Source organism: Pelobates fuscus, chromosome 10, assembly GCF_036172605.1.
Source record: "Pelobates fuscus isolate aPelFus1 chromosome 10, aPelFus1.pri, whole genome shotgun sequence".
Classification (NCBI taxonomy): domain Eukaryota; kingdom Metazoa; phylum Chordata; class Amphibia; order Anura; family Pelobatidae; genus Pelobates; species Pelobates fuscus.
In genome coordinates, this window is record NC_086326.1 from 116,606,828 (window position 1) to 116,626,178 (window position 19,351).

At 42.9% G+C, this 19,351-nt stretch overlaps 1 protein-coding gene across 1 annotated transcript in view; it reads left to right on the top strand.

Moving 5' to 3' along the window:
- RNF20 (ring finger protein 20) overlaps positions 1–19,351 on the top strand; it is an 88,919-nt gene that overhangs the window by 39,583 nt on the left and 29,985 nt on the right. The window contains exons 3-10 of the mRNA XM_063435018.1: positions 940–1,107; positions 1,356–1,500; positions 2,825–3,010; positions 3,165–3,283; positions 4,350–4,496; positions 4,577–4,654; positions 4,820–4,939; positions 5,072–5,251. Coding sequence (XP_063291088.1) covers positions 940–1,107; positions 1,356–1,500; positions 2,825–3,010; positions 3,165–3,283; positions 4,350–4,496; positions 4,577–4,654; positions 4,820–4,939; positions 5,072–5,251 — 1,143 coding nt within the window. The remainder of the gene's footprint in view (positions 1–939; positions 1,108–1,355; positions 1,501–2,824; positions 3,011–3,164; positions 3,284–4,349; positions 4,497–4,576; positions 4,655–4,819; positions 4,940–5,071; positions 5,252–19,351) is intronic.

Consider the following 19,351-nt stretch of genomic DNA (forward strand, 5'->3'; position numbering starts at 1 on the left):
TCGGCCCCCAGGTGAGGTGATTTTGTCGATACGTTTGTGAAGTGATTTTTGTCGAAGTTTGCGTGCCAGAAGGGTGTCCGATTTGTTGGATTTCTCATAAAATAATTGTTTGGTCCATTGTAGGGCCTTATGAGCGTCTTTAGACATGTAGGTTTTTATTGCTTGTTGGTGGGATTTAATTTTGTCAAGTAATGGTTGGGAGGGGGTATGTTTGTGTTTGATTTCAAGCGTCCGTAGGGAGGTCAGGTGGTGTTCTAGTTCGTGGAGTGTTTGTTTTCTGTGAATGCTGGCTGCTTTGATTATTGTTCCCCGTATTGTGGCCTTGTGGGCCGCCCACAGTGTGCTCGTGGATGGGACTGATCCAATGTTGGTCATGAAGTAGTTTGTGAGTTCTTGTTGGATGGTTTGTCTGATTTGTGGGTTGTGTAGGAGTGTGGGGTTCAGTCTCCAGGTCCATGCTTTGGCCAAAGTTATTTTCTTTTATTTTTAAATATCCACACTCCTGCTATTCAACTAATAACTGCTAAAATTATTGTAATTACCCTTTTATGAAGCATCCTCTGAATCAGAACAATAAGTGAATCTATTGTGAGATTGAACAAATTATGCCAAACAACTTTTTTTTTCAAATTTATACTTATTGTTGGTTTTATATATCATAGAATAAAATACATACAGGGTATATGACCTGTTGTGCTGCTTAAACAGTTTGACAGAAAATTGTGAGGGCGGTGACATCCAAAGACTGCTTGAACGGTTTCATTAAGGGGGGAGCTTTAATGGTAGTGGAACTTACTATTACATATGTTTGTGTGAGTTTCAGTAGGCTAGCTTTGTCAATTCTCCAAGTCTGCTATGATCCAGTAGTATCTTTGTGGTCTCAGAATATATAATCATACCCATCAAAACCTTATTTCTACTTTTGATTTAATCTTTCAGGAAGAACAGGACTTGCGTACTCTTCAGGTTAAGAACAAGAAGTTGGCTGGAATGTTAGACCAGAGACAAGCTATAGAAGATGAACTACGAGATCGCATTGAGACCTTAGAGAAAAGGCAGGCAACAGATGATGCATCTCTCCTAATAATTAACAGATACTGGAGTCAGGTTTGTGCTATTTTTGTAATTCAGACTACATATTTTTCATATAGCTTGCTCTCTTAACTAACCTTTGCATCCTGCATTTTTTTGTTATATTCTATTCTTCTCCTATATAGTAGTGTTTCTAAAAAAATAAATACAAAATAATTATTTACTTATGATTTTTTACTTTTATTTTTTTTTGTTTTCTTTTTGTTTACCTTACATCTTTTTCAAGTTTTAACTTCTCCTTTTCATATTTCACCCTATTTCAGTTTGATGAAAACATTAGGATTCTCCTAGGTCGGTATGATTTGGATCAGGATTTGGGAGAGTTTTTAAGTGAACGAAAAGCATTAGTGCTTCCTGAACCTGAACCAGATTCTGACAGTAATCCTGAGCGCAAGGAAACTGATCGGGGTAAGAGATCAATTGTGGCGTTTGAAATACACATTGTAACACAGGGCAGAATAGGACTTTATATTTTTGGGTGATGTGTATCACAAGTTAAAGGGACACTACAGGCAATGCAACCGCTTCACCTCATTGAAGTGGTTTTAGTGTCTGGCAGACGGTTGGTCTGATCTTTCAGTGTTTAAACATTTTTAATAGTGTAACTCTAAACAGCCCATCCACTCTGTGCTTTATGGGCTAATAAGGAAGCACTAGGCTGAACAACTATTGGTGCTGGTGATTGGATGACAGTGGATTGTTGTAAGCCTATCATGGGCTGCCATTGTTTATATGAATTGATGTAGTTAAGAACAAGTGTAATCTGTGCCTTACCCACATCTATAGTGGGTGGCCAGGGTCACTCAAGCTGCTTGAAAATGGTTTAAAGTGGCTCTTTCAGCAACTGAGGTCTTTGCATATTATGACCTGCAATGGTGACTGCACCACGTGGCCGCAGGGAAAGGGGAGTTTTTTTTTTTTATTTACCTGAACCTGTCCCTTGCAGCCGAAGTCATGTTGTTCCTGAAGTTCCTCTTCAGCTCCTGGTGCTTTATGTGACAGGAGCCCACGTTAGTATTGGATTCTTGCTCATGCGCAACAGCACAACAATGAGGTCTCTGAAGGACCCGCAAAACCACGGGAACCTCCATAGAGAGAACCTTTTTTCTGACTAGTCATCACTAGTGGTGGATGAGGGAAATTAGAAAAATAGACAGCTGTAAAGTTCTGTGAAGAGGAGAAAATATACTAAGTATATAGTTTGACTACGTTGGAATTTCGGTGAAATTTATCTTTTTATTAAATACTCAATTTGGAGGAAAGTTGACATAGCTGCTTTAACACTGAATAGAGAGATGGACTCCAGACACTACAACCAATTTATTAAGGTAAAATAGTTATGAAGCCTAGAGTGTCTCTAAAACTGTACTGTTCCTATTATTTGTTCTATATCCTTGTTACATAAAACTTCACCATAGTATTTAATATTTTCTAAAACCATTGAGCATATAATGTTGTCTTCATGATAAATAATATATTTATTGCTGGAAGTGTTATAAGCAAAAGTGAACTTTAAATGTTTGTTATGGAGAGGTGTAAGAGAAAACAGTGCATTAATGTGTGAAAAGAAACCATTGGTTTTCATAAGCTAAGCATGTTAAAAGTTTTGGTTTAATATTGAAGATGGTAGCAAAGCATACAGAAATAATCTTTAGAAGGTAACATGCAGTTAAAGAGTATTGGGTGATACTAGATTTTATTTTTTTCTTGCTACTATTGTTTATCTTTGTAGGTGAGGGTCTATGGGAAGCTCCACTTTCTTTCTTGGCTACGCTAGCCAGCAGTAGCAGTGAAGAAATTGAAACCCAGCTGCAGGAACGTGTGGAATCCTCGCATAGAGCTGTCTCCCGCATAGCACTGGTGTATGACCGCTTACATGCACGCCTGGATCAACTGTCCATTAAACTCAATAGTACAGGTACAGCAACTATTAAGCGTTGCTACTTTTCACTCTTTTGTTTACTTTTTAATATGAAACCTGTTATATGTTCATTTTATGGTACCTTTTTTTCATTGCTGATTTTTGTTTTTGGCGGGGTTCTCTCTCTGGCTAATTTTTGGAATCTTTGCAGACCCCACACTGATGGAGGAGGCAGTTCGAGATCTAAATTCTTTGTTAACTAATGAGAATGCTCGACTGCAGGAAGTGTGTACTTTGTTGCAGGAGAAACAGCAGAGCATGTCTCAAGAGGTTAGTGAATATGTTATTTGGTAAGAATAGATTAATCATTTTTGTGCCTCAAAAACAATCAGGGTTATTCAATTAAGTTAGAATTGACGGGAATTAAAAGTGCATTTCAAAATTTAGGCCAAAATAAATTAATCTAAACATTCCCCAAGTCCGTTCTGTATTTGTTTTGTCCATAAATTTGAAATTCACTTTGAATTCCCTGTAATTCTCCCAGCAATTCTCTCTACTGGGATGTCTTCAGAGAAGGGCCAGCATTAGTAAATGAGAGATTGCCTCCTTTCCTTATTGAAGAGACTCACTAATTGGGTATTCCAATTCTGATCTTTGTAACTAGCCCATAGCTTCAAGCATCACTTGCGCAGGACTGTGGGTGCAAAGCATACTTCTGTCACTTACCTCTGTTTTCACCAGTCAGTGATCTGGTGATCTCACAGATGTCTGTATATATTCATGATGAGATGTAACTACTCTAAACTATAGTTAGTCTACACCCAATGGTCATCATTTTATCCCCTATGTGTGTGTATGTTCCCATGCCATACCTCCTTGCTATCCCCACTTGTGTAATTGTTTTTAATATAGCTTCATGTATGATTGATCTAAAATCTGTAATATTTTACTTGAACACACATCACACACCCCAATATCTTTATAAACCAGTCACTTTAAGCATTTTGTTCAGTAGTTTAAACTTTGCTATTGAGTGAGTGGGGATTCGTACAACAGTACACAAGGACCGTTTAATGGTTTAAATATGGGTAGAGGAACTAATGCCTATCATCCAGAGTCAGGCTGGCCAAAGTGCTTCTTGCTTCTCAAAGTGGTATAACATCAACGTTTAAAAGTCTCTACCTACTGTATTAATAGAAATGTGACTTTAGATAGTCCTTGCTGTTTAGTGAGAAGCAGGCCATGCTAAAGGGTAGCCAACAAGAAATACGAATTCAAGCGGTTTCCTATAATGGTGTGTGTTTCATAGCATCAAACACAGAACAAAATGTCACTATAATTTGTCTTTGTGCAAGGTTAAATCCTATCTGTTACTGTCATTGTCATTCTCCGCCAGTTCTCACAGCTGCAATGTCGGTTAGAAAATGCAGAGTCCCGAGTCTCCGTCCTAGATGGTCTTATTGAGGATCTACAGTGGGATATTGATAAAGTCCGCAAACGAGAACAGCGCCTTAACAGACACTTGTCTGAAGTTCTTGAGAGAGTAAGCAACATATGCTATTTGGTGATTTGGTGATTTGACATTCTGTTTCAATGTTAAATGACTGTATGTCTATCTGACAGGTTAATTCCAAGGGATACAAAGTGTACGGGGCTGGCAGTAGTTTGTACGGAGGAACTATTACTATCAACTCAAAAAAGGTATGGTGACATTGCTTATTTTATGATTTTGTTTGAATTTTGTATTTTGTATTTATTTTTTTTATTTTTAGCTACTTGCTTTTAAAAACATACTTGCATAAAATTTGCTTTATTTCTCTTCCTGTGTACATGTTGTCTCATACGGCACCTTACTCTCTAATTCAGTTTGAAGAGATGACATCTGAAGTAGATATGAATAAGGAGCTAGCTGTGAACCGCTTGCAGGAATTAGAAAAACTGAAACAAGACTTAAACGAAGTAACATCAGAGAACCATGAATTGCAGGTATTTGTGATTTTAACTTTAAAAAAAATAATAATTATTTATACCCTAAATGCATTTATTGGACTTTTCTTGGTAAATATGTCAGACAAAATGAATATATCGATCTTCTGGAGTGTCTTGCATTTCTTGCAGGCTGAGCTTGTGAGTGCTGTGGAGAGCAATGTCCGAATTTCCCCAGAGTATCGCTGTATGCAGTCACAGTTCTCTGTTTTGTATAATGAGTCCTTGCAACTGAAGGCCCAACTGGATGAAACTCGGTCTTTACTGCATGCAACGCGCTCTAATCATCAGCGTCAGCTTGATTTGATTGAGGTTTGTTTTAGTACATAATCCTTTTTAAATTTGTGGACACTTTATATTATGATAGACATCGTTTTTCCACTCGTGTCTGCTTCAAAATATACATTGTTCACATGCATGGATACTTTGAAGTTTTAAATGTTGTTTGTACATGGAACAGCTCATGAAATGAACATTCACTGATAACTGTTAAAGATGCCCACTGGAAATGGGAAGAGTAAGCGCAAGCCTTGTAACAGCAAAGTATATAGACACAATCCCTTTAACTAACTGAACATATGTTCATTTAGCTGGTAGAAGTATACTCGAAGTTTATTCGAAGGAGATCTTCATATATTATTCCAATTCAGGTTTGAACATCATTTAAATAACCTATGTTACCAATTTAAATAACTTATAGTCCAATTAGCTTTATTAAAGAAACACCCAAAGTTAAACATATACTTTACTTTAACATTAAAGGATTACCTTTCTAAGACTCGGACATCCCTTTTTGATAAAACAATTATAATTAAAATCTAAAGAATACTACGCTTGCATACTAAGCTTGTATCCAGGCGCAAGCATTTAGGAAATAGGCTTTAACATAAAGTGGTTTTGGTACTTAGTCCCTATACTTGGAAACAGTAAGCAGGATTAACCCCACAATTTGTTAATACATTACATAGATAATATATGACAAAAATTGCTCTTATATCTGCAACTCTAGTCCAGGAGAGATTTGTGGAATAATATAGTTGATCCCCCCCCCATGAATATCAAAGGAGAAAACAAATATTCCACACATGATACGTGAAAGAGTCTTATTGCGACAGAGTTTTTTTTTTAAAGGGAAACTCCAGTGCCAGAAAAACGATCCGTTTTTCTGGCACTGGAGTGTCCCTCTCCCTCCCACCCCCCAATCCCCGGTTACTGAAGGGGTGAAAACCCCTTCAGTCACTTACCTGGGACAGCGGCGATGTCCCTCGCCGCTGTCTCCGCCTCCGTGACGCTCCTCCCAGTGATTGCGTCGGCCGGTGGGCGAGACTGATCTCGCCCACCGGCCGAGGAGACGTAATGCGCATGCGCGGAAATGCCGCGCATGCGCATTATGTCTCCCCATAGGAAAGCATTGAAAAATAATTTCAATGCTTTCCTATGGGGTTTTGAGCGACGCTGGAGGTCCTCACACAGCGTGAGGACGTCCAGCGACGCTCTAGCACAGAACCCAGGAAGTGACCTCTAGTGGCTGTCTAGTAGACAACCACTAGAGGTGGAGTTAACCCTGCAATGTAATTATTGCAGTTTATAAAAAACTGCAATAATTACAGCTGCAGGGTTAAGGGTAGTGGGAGTTGGCACCCAGACCACTCCAATGGGCAGAAGTGGTCTGGGTGCCTAGAGTGTCCCTTTAATGTTGTATTTTTGTTTTCTCGACAAGTAAGGAAAATTGTTTCATACCTACCATAATTTTCTTTTCTTGATAATTATGCATGGCTTAATTTACTTATGTGTTTGCTCCTCCCCTCACAGCAGAAAGGACAGGAAATAAAACTTTGAAATTGCTATAAATAGGTCCATCTCCTCCCCATCAGAGGCAGTCTTTGTAACTAGCTTCATAACTTTCATAGTATGTGGGTGTGAATATAATGCTGTCATGTATAATGATCAGGAAAATAATATTACTGTAAGTTTGAAACAATTATCCTTATTTGTGATTGAACATGTAAAAACCATTATGGAGAGGCAGAAAGCCAACACAACCTTTAAAAATGTCAAACGAGTAATCAATAAGGTATCCCAATAATATCTGCTAAGACAAGTGATTGTGCCCCAGAGGCTGCTTGTCAGCAACCCCATGGTATTTAAATATAGAGAATCTACTGGCTAAATATAGTATCAGGTAGCAATCAAAGTTATGATAACCAGACTTATAAAGGAACATATCTTCATGATCAACATGTCTTGGCTAATGCAAGACAACTCCTGTAAGAAATGAGATACCCTTCTTGCAGATGCTTGCTATAGAGAATAAAATATATTCGAGAAGAACCTCCTCTAAACATAAAGACATGGTCTGAAAATTACAAATGTATTTTTTTTATTGCAAAAAACGCAATGTGTTTTTTTTTATCCTTTATTTTTGTTGTGCGTAAGCTTATAACAATCGCTCGAGAGGTACCCCAAAGGCAATCCTCCAGTGCATTAAAACAGTCAAACATAGAGGTACATAATAAAACAAGCACATTTTTAAAGTTATAAGCAATCTGGTTTTATGTTGCTTATGTATTGCTAGGATATGACAGAACTTTGTTAGAAGGTTGACCATCAGATTTAACTACTTGTTAGTGTTTGTACAGGCTTAGACATTTCTATAGTAAGTTAAAAGTTAAATTGGCTTAAACTTGCGTTGTTTTAGGTTCGCTATAATAAGCAATATAATAAGTACTTCAGTTGTTCTCGCTAACATCGCAGAAGGTTATATCTCAGTAGGACAAATAGAGCGTTTACTCTAAGCTGTACTTTATGTTCTGTATAGGCAGTATGCTTGGTTACATATAAACACATAGTAGTATTTTAGGCATTCTCGCTAACATTGCAGCAGGTTATATCTCAGTAGAACAGATAAAAAAAAACCTTTACTCTGAGCTGTACTTTATGAACCCTGTGCTTGGTTACATATAAATCGCTTGCTTAGCCCCGACAGGTGAGAGGCTTGCGTTGCCCTATCCAGTAAATGCATAACTAAATAACAACAAAACAACAGGAGGAGAGAGTGCGCATTAAAAGGCTGCCAAAAATATATATAGGACTAATTGGTGATACCAGAAAATAATAGTGCAAGCAAATTGGACTGGCTCAAAATTAACTGGGTATGGCCGTGCTGTTGCGTAGCTGCCTAGTCCTGGGTGGGATAAGGCACTGTTACCTTGCTCGGGATAACTTGGCACTGTCAGCCAGTGTCTCAGCTCGGTACAGCCTGAAAGTCCCTGTGAGTCTCTGGTTGTATAGGTCAGCCGATGCCCTGTCTGGACGTTGTAGTTGCTTGTCTGGGGTGGTCATCCGATATGGCCGTGTGGGTCCTGGGTGCCTCTGGGCTTATCCGGAGATGGTCTTGTGGCCCTGCTGGGCGTTGGATACGCTTGTCTTCTTTTGGTGTCTGTCTACCGCTGGGTATTACAGTCTGTGCACTCCGGCCCTGGGGTCTCCTTAGTGGGCCCAAGTTCAGTCCTCCATAGGAGCATCTGGATCTGTGGTCAGTCGTTTGTGTCCTTCTGCCCCGGCGCTGTACGGGAGCTGGTGCTCTTGTGCCACGAGCCTGGGTTCCGTAGTGGCCCAGGGTCTTCCCTGTTGGGATATTGCGGTGGATGTTTTTCTCCGTTTTCAGTCGGTTACCTCTTGTCCCTATCCGCCGGTGTGGTTGGCACCTGTGGGGTGTTGCCCCTATTGCTCCCAGCCCGGGAGGGCCCCCATCTCAGGGGTTTGTCGCTTGGTGCTCCGTGGTGCCCCGAGGAGGTTTCCCAGGCCTCCCCCATCTTGGGCTGTGTGTTTCGCCGGTTTCATGCTGTTTGGCCCTGCTGACTGCATGTGTGCCTGTAGCTTGGCCCAGAAACAGTCAAAGATTTCACTGATTGAGTCTCTTGCCTGGGCGTCGTTGCCTTGTTTGGCGGGCTGTTGCTTGTCTCTCATGCTGGATGCGCTTTTGTCCGCCATCTTGGGTGCCCCAGCTCCCACCTTGCTTGAAGGAGTTGCAGGCATACTCATGTGGTGCAGAGTGTGGGGCTCCCCGAGATCTCCCCCACCGGTCCATAGGCGGGGGGGGGGGGGGGAATATATCATACCCGCTTGCGGCTGTTTGCCTTTGGCGGGAAAGCGTCCGTCTTTCCTCGCCTCCTCTCGAGCTAGGACTCACTCTGCCGTTGCGGTGCTCGGTCATCCCGGGCGTCTGGTTTGGTATCGATGTGTTCCGGCAGGCATCCCCTGTGTCGTGGGCACACTGGTAGGAGGATTTGAGCTCTGTAGCTCGGAAGGTGGGCATTATCAGCACCCGTGTGGCAGGAGCTCCTGCTGCACATGTCTTGCCAGTTCGCTGGTTAGGCTGCGCCCCCCAAAACGCAATGTTTGTAGGTGTCCTTCTCTAATATAGAGGAAATACTCAAATGACAGCACTTTCAAATTAGAACCTGGTATATACACTAAGCATAAACATACTTACAAACATTGAAATGCTGATGTAGCAACTGTGTGTGTGTGTGTGTGTGTGTGTGTATATATATATATATATATATATATATATATGTACACCCGCGCCCCCAATACGGGAGTATTTTCATAAAGTTTTTAGAAAAGAATATCCTCCTGATATTAACAGCCACTTTTAATGAGATTGCACATAGAGGTCGAGCCTCGACAGATTTATTAAGAGCTCATATTATACCAATCATAAAACAAGGTACAATCCCTAAAGATATCTCAAACTACCGCCCTATATCTTTAGTGAACGTAGATGTTAAACTATACGCTGCCATACTGGCAGAAAGAATGAAAAAAATATTACTTTAGATAATGCACCCAGATCAGATTGGGTTTCTGTTGGGTAGGCAGTCTTGCAATAATACCCGAAGAGTGGTGGACATCTTGGACTGGGCCCGTGGTACGGGTGTTTCCCTTCTGACCTTGTCGGTGGATGCAGAAAAGGCCTTCGACAGGGTTGGATGGGGATTTTTATTTATTTATTTTTTTAATAAATTCTTTATTTTGAGTTTTGATTATAGTAATAGGGTGGGGGTACAGAAAGAAAAACTTGGGAACAAGGTTATTGATACAGAGTTTCATCGGTTACAGTAACATTATCTGTAGTAGTTTTTAGTAGTATTTTGTTGCGCGACATGTTTTTTGGTGCCTACATGGTCATATGTTGTCGCTTTTGGACTCTGTGTTTTGTGGGGGAGGGTGACAGCTCCGAAAATCTGGTGGGGGGTAGTTTGGTAGTGCGTGTTGTCGGGTTGTGTCGTCTCTATCTATAGTGTGGATGAGTTGTGGTTTGTGCTGTTGAGTACCCCTTGCGTCACTGTTGTTGAGGTGTGTTCTGTCTTAGCTCGTGCTGCTCCCTACAGGGAGTTTGTGGGGAGGGGGCGGGGGTGGGGATGGGACGTATGAGTGGGGTAGGGTATTCAGGATAGCAAGGTGGTCCTTGCTCCGAATGAATGAGCCCGATGTTCTGTGACCTATTATGGCTGGGTTTGTGGGCTCTTGGTGAGGGTTTCCTCAGTTTCGGGTAAAGTGTCTGTGATTGGGTCGTGGTGGTCGCGGCCCGGTTGGGTGGATGTCGTGTGTTGTGGGTATTGGTTTGTCGTTGTCGGTCCCCTGATTTGTAGTCTCGGGTTTTCTCTGTTTTGGGGTCCCTTACCCCCATCTGTGGAGTTGTGTGCGCTTCTCCTCTTATTTGCGCTCAGGTGGAGTTAGTTTCGTGATGGTTTTTTTCATGTCCCTATGTAGGGTGGTGGCTTATCCCCTATCTGGCCTGGTCAGGGCTCGTGCGTAGACAATGTTATTTTGGGGTACCGCTTTGTGCCAGCGGTGCCCTTTATCTAGTTGGTTGGGGCGGTCGCTGTGGGCCGTCACTTTTCGTGCTTCTGGGGGGCGTGTGTGTGGCGGGTTGTGTGCGACATGGTGTAGGTGTCAGTTTCCGGTATGGTGTGTGTGAGTGATTGGGGGGGGTGGGGTGGTGTGGTGTGGAGTGGAAGGAAGGGCGGTTCAGCGAGGGGGAACGGGGGGGGGGGGGCGCTTGGTCCTCGTGGCTGTGTTCCTTGGGTAGTCTCACCCGCCTGGTCTGTCCCTCTGTGGTGAGTTGTCTCAACTAGGTGGGAATTCGTATAACCATGGGTCCCAAATTTTGTTGAAGTGCTTAGTGGTGTCGTGTACAAGGGCGGTGAGTTTATCCATGCTCATGGCTTCGTTTATTTTCCGTATTATTAGTGACATTGTTGGGGTGTCTGGGATCCCCCATTTTTTGGCGATTGCACGCCTAGTGGCTAGTGCTAATTTGGCTATGAGTTTGTTCTGTGCTCTGGGGATGTCTCTGAGGGGTCTAGATAACAGCCAAAGCCATGGGTCCATCGGGATAGTGGTGTGCAGTACCTGCGTCGCCAGTTGCGCTATTTGTTGCCATAGTGTAGTCACCCTAGGGCACTCCCACCACATGTGTAGGTATGTTCCCCTGTTCCCACATCCCTTCCAGCAGAGGTCCGAGTTTGTTGGTTTCATTTGTTTCAAGCATAGCGGGGTGAGATACCATCTTAGGAGGGTTTTGTATGCTTGTTCTTTGTGGTTGACACAAATTGATATTGTTGCGGTGGCTTCCCAGATATCTGCCCAGTCGCCTTCTTCCCTGGTGGGACCTAAGTCTCTTTCCCAGGCTGCCATATAAGGCATAGAGCCTTCCCGTGCGTGTCTACTTAACAGGGAGTACTTCATCGATATTTGTCCCTTTTGGAGTGGGTGGTTGTTGCATGCTTTTTCTAGTGGAGGGAGGGGGTGGTACTTGCTTTTCGTATGGCTGGTGTCTCTACAAAGCTACGGATTTGTAGGTATCGGAACAGGTCTCTTGTTATGAGGGGAGTCTGTTGGGGGAGGTCCGTAAAGGGTATGATGCTTTGGTTTTTATAGAATTGGTGGATACGGATCAGGTCATTGTCCTCGAAATGGGTGAAGTCCCTCGGGGACATACCTGGTGTGAAGTTTGTGTTCCGGAGAATGGGCATTAACGGGGAGGGGCGCGAGATGAGTGCGTGCTTTTCAGTAATTTTATCCCATATTTTGATCATGGTTAGGACTGCTGGAGAAGAGGGGGGGGTCGGTGGTCTGGCGTCCTTTGGGAGACAGATTTGTAAGGAGTGGAAGTCTGAGCCAAATATATTATGTTCCAAGTCAACCCACCTTTTAGCGCCAGGGGCGGTGTGGATTTGGATTGTTTGTGTCAGTTGGGTTGAGTGGAAGTATTGAGTGAGATTGGGGAGTCCCAGTCCTCCCGGTTTGTTTGGTATATACAATGTTCGGCGTGCTATCCGTGCTCTTTTTCCGGCCCATATGAATGTGTCTATCTTGGTTTGCAATTTTTTGAAATCTGAGATCTCGTGAGGTGGTGTCGATCAGGGGTGTATAGTTTAAGTTGTAGGTTTGTGTGATGTTTGCTGGGAGTGTGATGCCCAGGTATTTGATAGCTGTATGCTGGTATGTGAATGGGTGTCGTGTTTGGAGCGTTTGGAGTGTGGGTTGGTCTACCTGGATCGGGAGAGCTTCTGTTTTCTCAAGGTTGAGTTTGTAGCCAGAGACATCTGCGTATTTCGCTATTTCCGTTGATAAGGGTGGGAGGGAGTTCAGTGGGTCCGTGATTGTTAGGAGAACGTCGTCCGCGTATGCCGCGATCTTATATGTTTCCCCCCTAAACATATATGGATGTGGATTCCTTGTATTTCCTTGTGGTGTCGAAGGATCTGGAGTAGTGGTTCGAGGGATAGGGCGAATAGTATTGGAGAGAGTGGGCATCCCTGTTGTGTGCCATTCTTAATGGGGAAGGTAGAGGGCGTGGTGGATTGCAGGAGGAGGGTGGCTGTGGGGGATGAGTAGAGGGATCTCAGTGCGTCGATGAAGGGTGTTGGGAAGCCGAATTTCTGTAGTGTTGCGAAAAGAAAGGGCCAGAGTAATCTGTCAAAAGCTTTTTCTGCGTCAAGGGATAAGAGTAGGGTTGGGAGGCGTCTGTGGTCTGCATACCAGATGAGATCGAAGGTGCTTCGGGTGTTGTCACTGGCTTGTCTGTCCCACTTGGTCTGGGTGGATGAGTAGGGGAAGTAGGGGGTTAAGTCTTTCCGCCATCACCTTCGTGAAGAGTTTGATGTCGACATTTAGTAGGGAGATTGGTCTGTAATGTCCGGGGTCAAGGTGGGACTTGCCGGGTTTTGGTAGGAGGCATATGTTTGCTTGTAGCATGTCGGGGGGGAGAGGGTCTCCTTGCATAAGTGAGTTGAAGAGTTCGCTTAGTTGTGGGAGTAGTGCTGTCGCAAAGGTTTTATAGTAAAGGCCTGTGAATCCATCTGGGCCCGGGCATTTGTTTGGTTTTAGAGTTTTGAGTGCTTTTGCTATTTCTTCTGGTGTGATTTCTGCTGATAATCGGTTAGCTCCTTCCGGCGTTAGTGTTGGGGGCTATGGTCATATAGTTCCGTGAAGTATTCTTGGAATATTGTTGCTATTTTGTCTGGTGATTCCTGTGGCGTCCCGTCTTTTGAGTGAATTTTGGTGATGTTTTTACGGGCCGCTCTGCGGTTGAGTTTGCGGGCGAGTAACGTATCTGCTTTATTGGACTTTTCGTAGAAAAGTTGGCGGGTCCATTGGAGGGCTGGTCTGCGGACATAAAGTCCTTAATAGCTGTCTGGAGTTGTTGAATTTTAGCTAACAGGTCCGGCGTGGGTTCATTTTTGAAGTCGATTTCTAGGTGGCGGAGGTCTCTTAGATTGTGTTCTAGCTTCGCTAGACTCTGTTTTTTGTGGTGTGTGGCTTGACTGATCAGGGTACCCCTGATTACTGTTTTGTGTGCTGCCCATAGGATTCCCGGTAAGGTGACCGAGTGCGTGTTTAGGGAGAAATAGTCCGCGATGGCCTGAGACGTGATGTCACGGATTGCGGGGTCATGGAGTAATGTAGGGTTTAGGCGCAAGGACCACTGGCGGGTGGTATTTGGTGGGTTCAGAGTGAGTGAGATTTCAGCGTGGTCCGACGACGTGATTGATCCGATAGATGTGGATTTGATCAGGGGTAGTACGGACGGGGATGTCAGGAATAAGTCAATACGCGAATGGGATCGGTGAGGGTGGGAATAAAATGTATAGTCCCGAGACATTTGGCGTTGGGTCCTCCATATGTCTACGAGGCGGGTGCGTGCGAGAAAGTTTTGAAGTAGTTTGTCAGATTGTGTTGTGTGCCCGCTGTGTTGCCGGTGCGGACCCGTTCTGTGCCTGTCTGTCGCTGGGGAAGGTGTGGCGTTGCAATCTCCTCCTATGGCATGATGGTGTGAGGAGAACAGCGTTAAATGTGCTTGTAGTGTCTGCCAGAAAGAGGCTGAGGGGATGTTAGGAGCGTAGATCGAGGTGAAGGCAAACTTCTGAGTGCCTATTTTCCCTGCCACCGTTATGTATCGTCCTTGGGGGTCTGCATTTGTTTTGTCTATCGTGAGGGGGCAAGCTTTATGTAGTAAGATCGCCACCCCGTTTTGTTTGCTAGTCGGCGAGTTTGCTAGGAAGTATCTATTAAAGTTGCGGTTTAGTAGTGGGAATGTCTTATTCTGCTGGAAGTGCGTTTCTTGTAGGAGGATAATTTGCGCTTTGGTTCTGCTCGCCTAGTGCATTGTTTGATGATGTTTGTGTGGGCTATTGAGGCCCTTACAATTGATGGAGATGCATGTCAATGAGGGTGCCATGGTACTTTCCACCCTATTCCCCCTTCAGGATTATGTGCAGGGAGACCTAGATTATGTGCAGGGAGACCAGGCGGGTGAGAAGGGTGGGTTGCGGGGATGAGGGGGGGGGTTCGGGAGGGGTGGTGTGGTGCCCCTGCTCAAGGAAAACGAGACGGACAGGGAACACGACTGGCCTAACCAGACCAATGGAAAACCCCAAAGGCGACAGTCAGTCGCCGCCCACTAACATAAGACAGCGACCTCAACCATGCACAATTGCTCACTCTCACCTCAAAACCAAACCCACATGCTCTTCGTAGATATACGAGCTCGGGGGAAGGCGTGGGATTTACCAACCTTCTCGACCCCCACCACTTCTGTACCCGGCACCAACACCTAACTCCTGACTTCCCATTGCCCCGGCAAGCCAAGGAGAAAAGCTCCGCTCCCGAGCCTCCTGGCCAGCGACCTTTAAGACCAGGACTACCTGACACTTTTACCACACCCACACACTCACAAACAACACCCTCACACTACACACTACTCACACAACACCACACTACATAGTAAATCCCACGCCTTCCCCCGAGCTCGTATATCTACGAAGAGCATGTGGGTTTGGTTTTGAGGGGAGAGTGAGCAATTGTGCATGGTTGAGGTCGCTGTCTTATGTTAGTGGGCGGCGACTGACTGTCGCCTTTGGGGTTTTCCATTGGTCTGGTTAGGCCAGTCGTGTTCCCTGTCCGTCTCTTTTTCCTTGTGCGTAGGGTAGGTTGGGCGGTTAGTCGTTCAGTCTACGGTGGAACTTCCTGGGAGTCTGGGTGCGCCCGTGTCATGTACCTATGTAATTGAGGCCTGCCGTGGGGGGCGTTGCATGTGTCGGTAGTATTGCAGGGTCCTTTCCCCCCTGGGGTAGTGGTTTCTGCCTGTGTGGGCCTTGGGGAGGTTGCTGAGTGGAGGGAGGGGGGGGGTGGTGGTTCCCCGTATCTGGGGTGGGTTTCCCTTACCTTACCCCAGGTGTGCTAGGGTACCGTAGGGGGAGGGCTGTGCAGTGATGGGTAGTCGTCAGGGTGTGTGGTGCTCCGGTCAGAGGAGGAGCGGATGTAGTTCCTACGTGGTGTGTCTGCAGTGCACCTTTGCTCGGTGCCCCCCTCTCTCCGGGGTAGGGATTGCTGCCTGGCGTAGCGTGGGGGAGTGGATGGGGATTTTTAAGAGGTGTTCTGACCCATTTTGGCTTTGAGGGATGGATAGTAGAGGTGATAGAAGCTCTGTATTCAGTACCCTCGGCAAGGATAGTGGGCTGAGATATGTGTTTTGATTTCTTCAACATAACAAATGGGACAAGACAGGGCTGCCCGTTGTCTCTGCTGTTGTGTTTTCTGACCATTGAACCCCTGGCTATTAACATAAGGAATAACCCCCAGATCAAGGGTGTCAAATTGTCCGATAGAGAACTAAAGATCTGTCTATATGTGGATGACATATTAATCTGTTACAGAACTAGATATCTCTTTATCTAACTTAATGGATGAATTCATAAAAAATATGGCATTGTATCAAACTACAAATTAAATATGAACAAAACTATAGCCCTTAGTAAAAATATAGAAGGAAATAATCTCAAGTCGATGAAAAGAGATTACGACTGTAGCTGGACAGCCAAAGAAATCACCTATTTGGGTGTTGTAATCACAGCGGACCCTAGACGGGCTATGGAGGCTAATTTTGAAGACTCCTGAAAGAGACCAACAGTTTATTAAAAGAATGGAGAGGTTATGAGATTTCTTGGTGGGGTAGGATAAACACCATAAAGGCCTACATTATTCCCAAATGGGCATACCTATTCCGCATGCTTCCCCTCTCTATCTCTTACCACTGGTTGAATATGATACAGAGTAGTATTACAAACTATATATTGAGAGGCAAAAGACCTTGAATTATCCATTAATGAAATATATGTTCCAGGCTAATATGAATGTACATGTTTATAAATTACAACTAAGTTAGTTTAGGTGGAACAAGCGTGGTACAAATGAGAATCAAACAGAACGGGTTTGGATAATATGGCACTGCTCATCTGGTGTGAAATAAGCAAGAATAAAAAAATCCCTAATATATAAGAATACAATTCCCTGCTTTTTTTTTATCAGATTTTAAAAGAACGGAAAATCATAAAGAAAGAACTAAAAATTAATAATACGGTCTGTGAAAATGTTAGTATCAAGTATTTAGAACTGATTATGTTTGACATTGATCTTAAAAATTGGTATACAAGAACCCGAATATCTTATTAAGGACTTATATATTGGACACCAGATTAGGAGGTATGGTGATTTAAAAATATCTTGAATTTACCATCCAAAGAGATCTTTACTTATCTGTGTTTCAAACGTTTTTTAAAAGATCATATGCTGAGTTTAGACAGAGATATTACTTAAGAAAATCTTCTCTGGTACTAAACCTAAAAATATATTCTCTGTTGCAATGGAGTTGCTAAAATCAATGGGAGGTTCAAACATCCCCAAGGCTTTATTGACATGGGAATAAGATTTATCAATAGTTATACAGTATAGAAAGTGGTGTCTCTCGTTTACAAATATCAAAAAATATAACCACTGTTTAACCCCTTAAGGACCAAACTTCTGGAATAAAAGGGAATCATGACGTGTCAGACACGTCATGTGTCCTTAAGGGGTTAAATATATTAGACACCTCCAAAAAAAGATTAGTTATAGGTGGTACATGGTCCCAACGAGACTAGCCAAGATATCCCAGACAAACCCTCCGAACTGCTGGAAATGCTTTAATTTAGATGGATCAATGATCCATATATGGTGGAGTGCTCCAAGAATTGTGCAGCTATGGAATGTAGCTTTTTATCTAATAAAGAAAGTAGGGACGGGTGATACTCGGAAAAAAAGCAGAAATAGCACTACTACACTTAATTGAGAATGAAGAGGCAGATAAATCAGACATCCTGATTGTGCACTGCTTTATGACAGTAAAGACCCTTATTGCTAGAAATTGGAAAAAAGTTTGTATTCCGACTAAAGAACATCTTAAAACTCAACTAATAAATAAGCTTGAGATGAAGATGGGCATACTTCTCACCCATATATATTGTAATCAAATATATCTTGCTACTTCTACAACCCTTACTGGTATGATTTTAAAGATTATTGAGAAGCTACCTTAAGCCAACCCGTTTGAGCTACACATCTTTTTGACCTTTTACACGACTATTTGAGCAACAATATTTAAGTTGGACTCTACAACCCATGTGTTTGTGTTTGCGTATTAATTCCTGTCTTGTGTATGTGTTTTGCACTAGTGATATACAAAAGGCTTATAACAATGGTCCACAATGGTGTAAACTAATGGAATGAATGTTGTTTGTCAAGTTCTGTACTTTGTATAAAAAAAAAAAATGTTCTCAATCAAAAGCATTTATGTAGAAAAAAATTAAAATGAAATTTCAGTATATTTGTTTTTATCCTCTTCATTTAAAAAACCTGAAGTAGAGAATCCACAGTTTGTAATAGGTACCTACTTCATACACCGAGATGATATCAGTTGCATGTACTAAATATACTGTGCATATATTGGGGTTTTATATTAATACCATCTTGCACACATACTAATCGCATGTACTGAGGATGTGTTTTAGCAGCTCCTCACACATAATGATATCATTCTATTATATCAAGGCTGTGTTCTAACAGCACCTCATACACCGATTCTGTTCTGCATGGAGACACTAGACATACCCCATACAGCTTAATTGATTCAATGCATCTCTTTAAGTTGATGCTGATTGGTGCAGTGCTGCATTTTGCTGTACATGTACAATATCTTCCCTTTGCTTCCCTATGGGAAAGCATTAGATTGGCTGAGATAATCCATATTGATGATCTCAGTCATGAAGGCAGGGCCAGCCACAGCGAGACTGGCGCAATGAGTATGGAAAAACTGAGTAAAACCACCTTTTCATCTAAAAGTCCACATCAGGACTATAGTGTCAGGAATACATGTTTGTACAGAATACTTGGCAAAATAATGTTTGCAGTGATACAATGTTGTTATTGTGTTAAGAATTATTTCAAACCAAGAATCTTGTGGGGCAGTCCTTGCTTCCTGCGTCCAGAGATTTTGTTAGATGTTGAAAAGCTTAAGCAGTTATAGAACTTAAAAGTGCAACCGGTTTTTCTACATCATATAGAACACAAATTTGGATATTTTTCAAGTCTCTTATCGGGGTCAAGAACATTTTATATGAAAATTGCCTTGGAGTCTACGTTTCTTTGCATCTTATCTTGTGTGTTGCAAATTGAGGTCATGTGACACATCAGTCCGGACCTCTGTTATCATGATCTTGACTTTCCAGAGTATACTGCGGATGACCTGTACCAACTTTTGGTTTCTTTATAGTTGATCTGCGCTCTAGTTCTCCTGAATTAGGCATGTTTTTATTTTGTGTGTAATTTTAACTCTTTGTAATCTATATAGGTGCATCTGACAAATTCCATATGTTGAATATCTTGACTATATGAACCCTTATTTTGGCTGTAGGTTTCCATGCTTGAAGCATGTATATTAACTAGGAGTGTATTGTGAAAACAATTAAAAAAGACAGTCTTCAATGATGAACACACCCTCACTCCGCTCTGTTGCTTTATGGTATC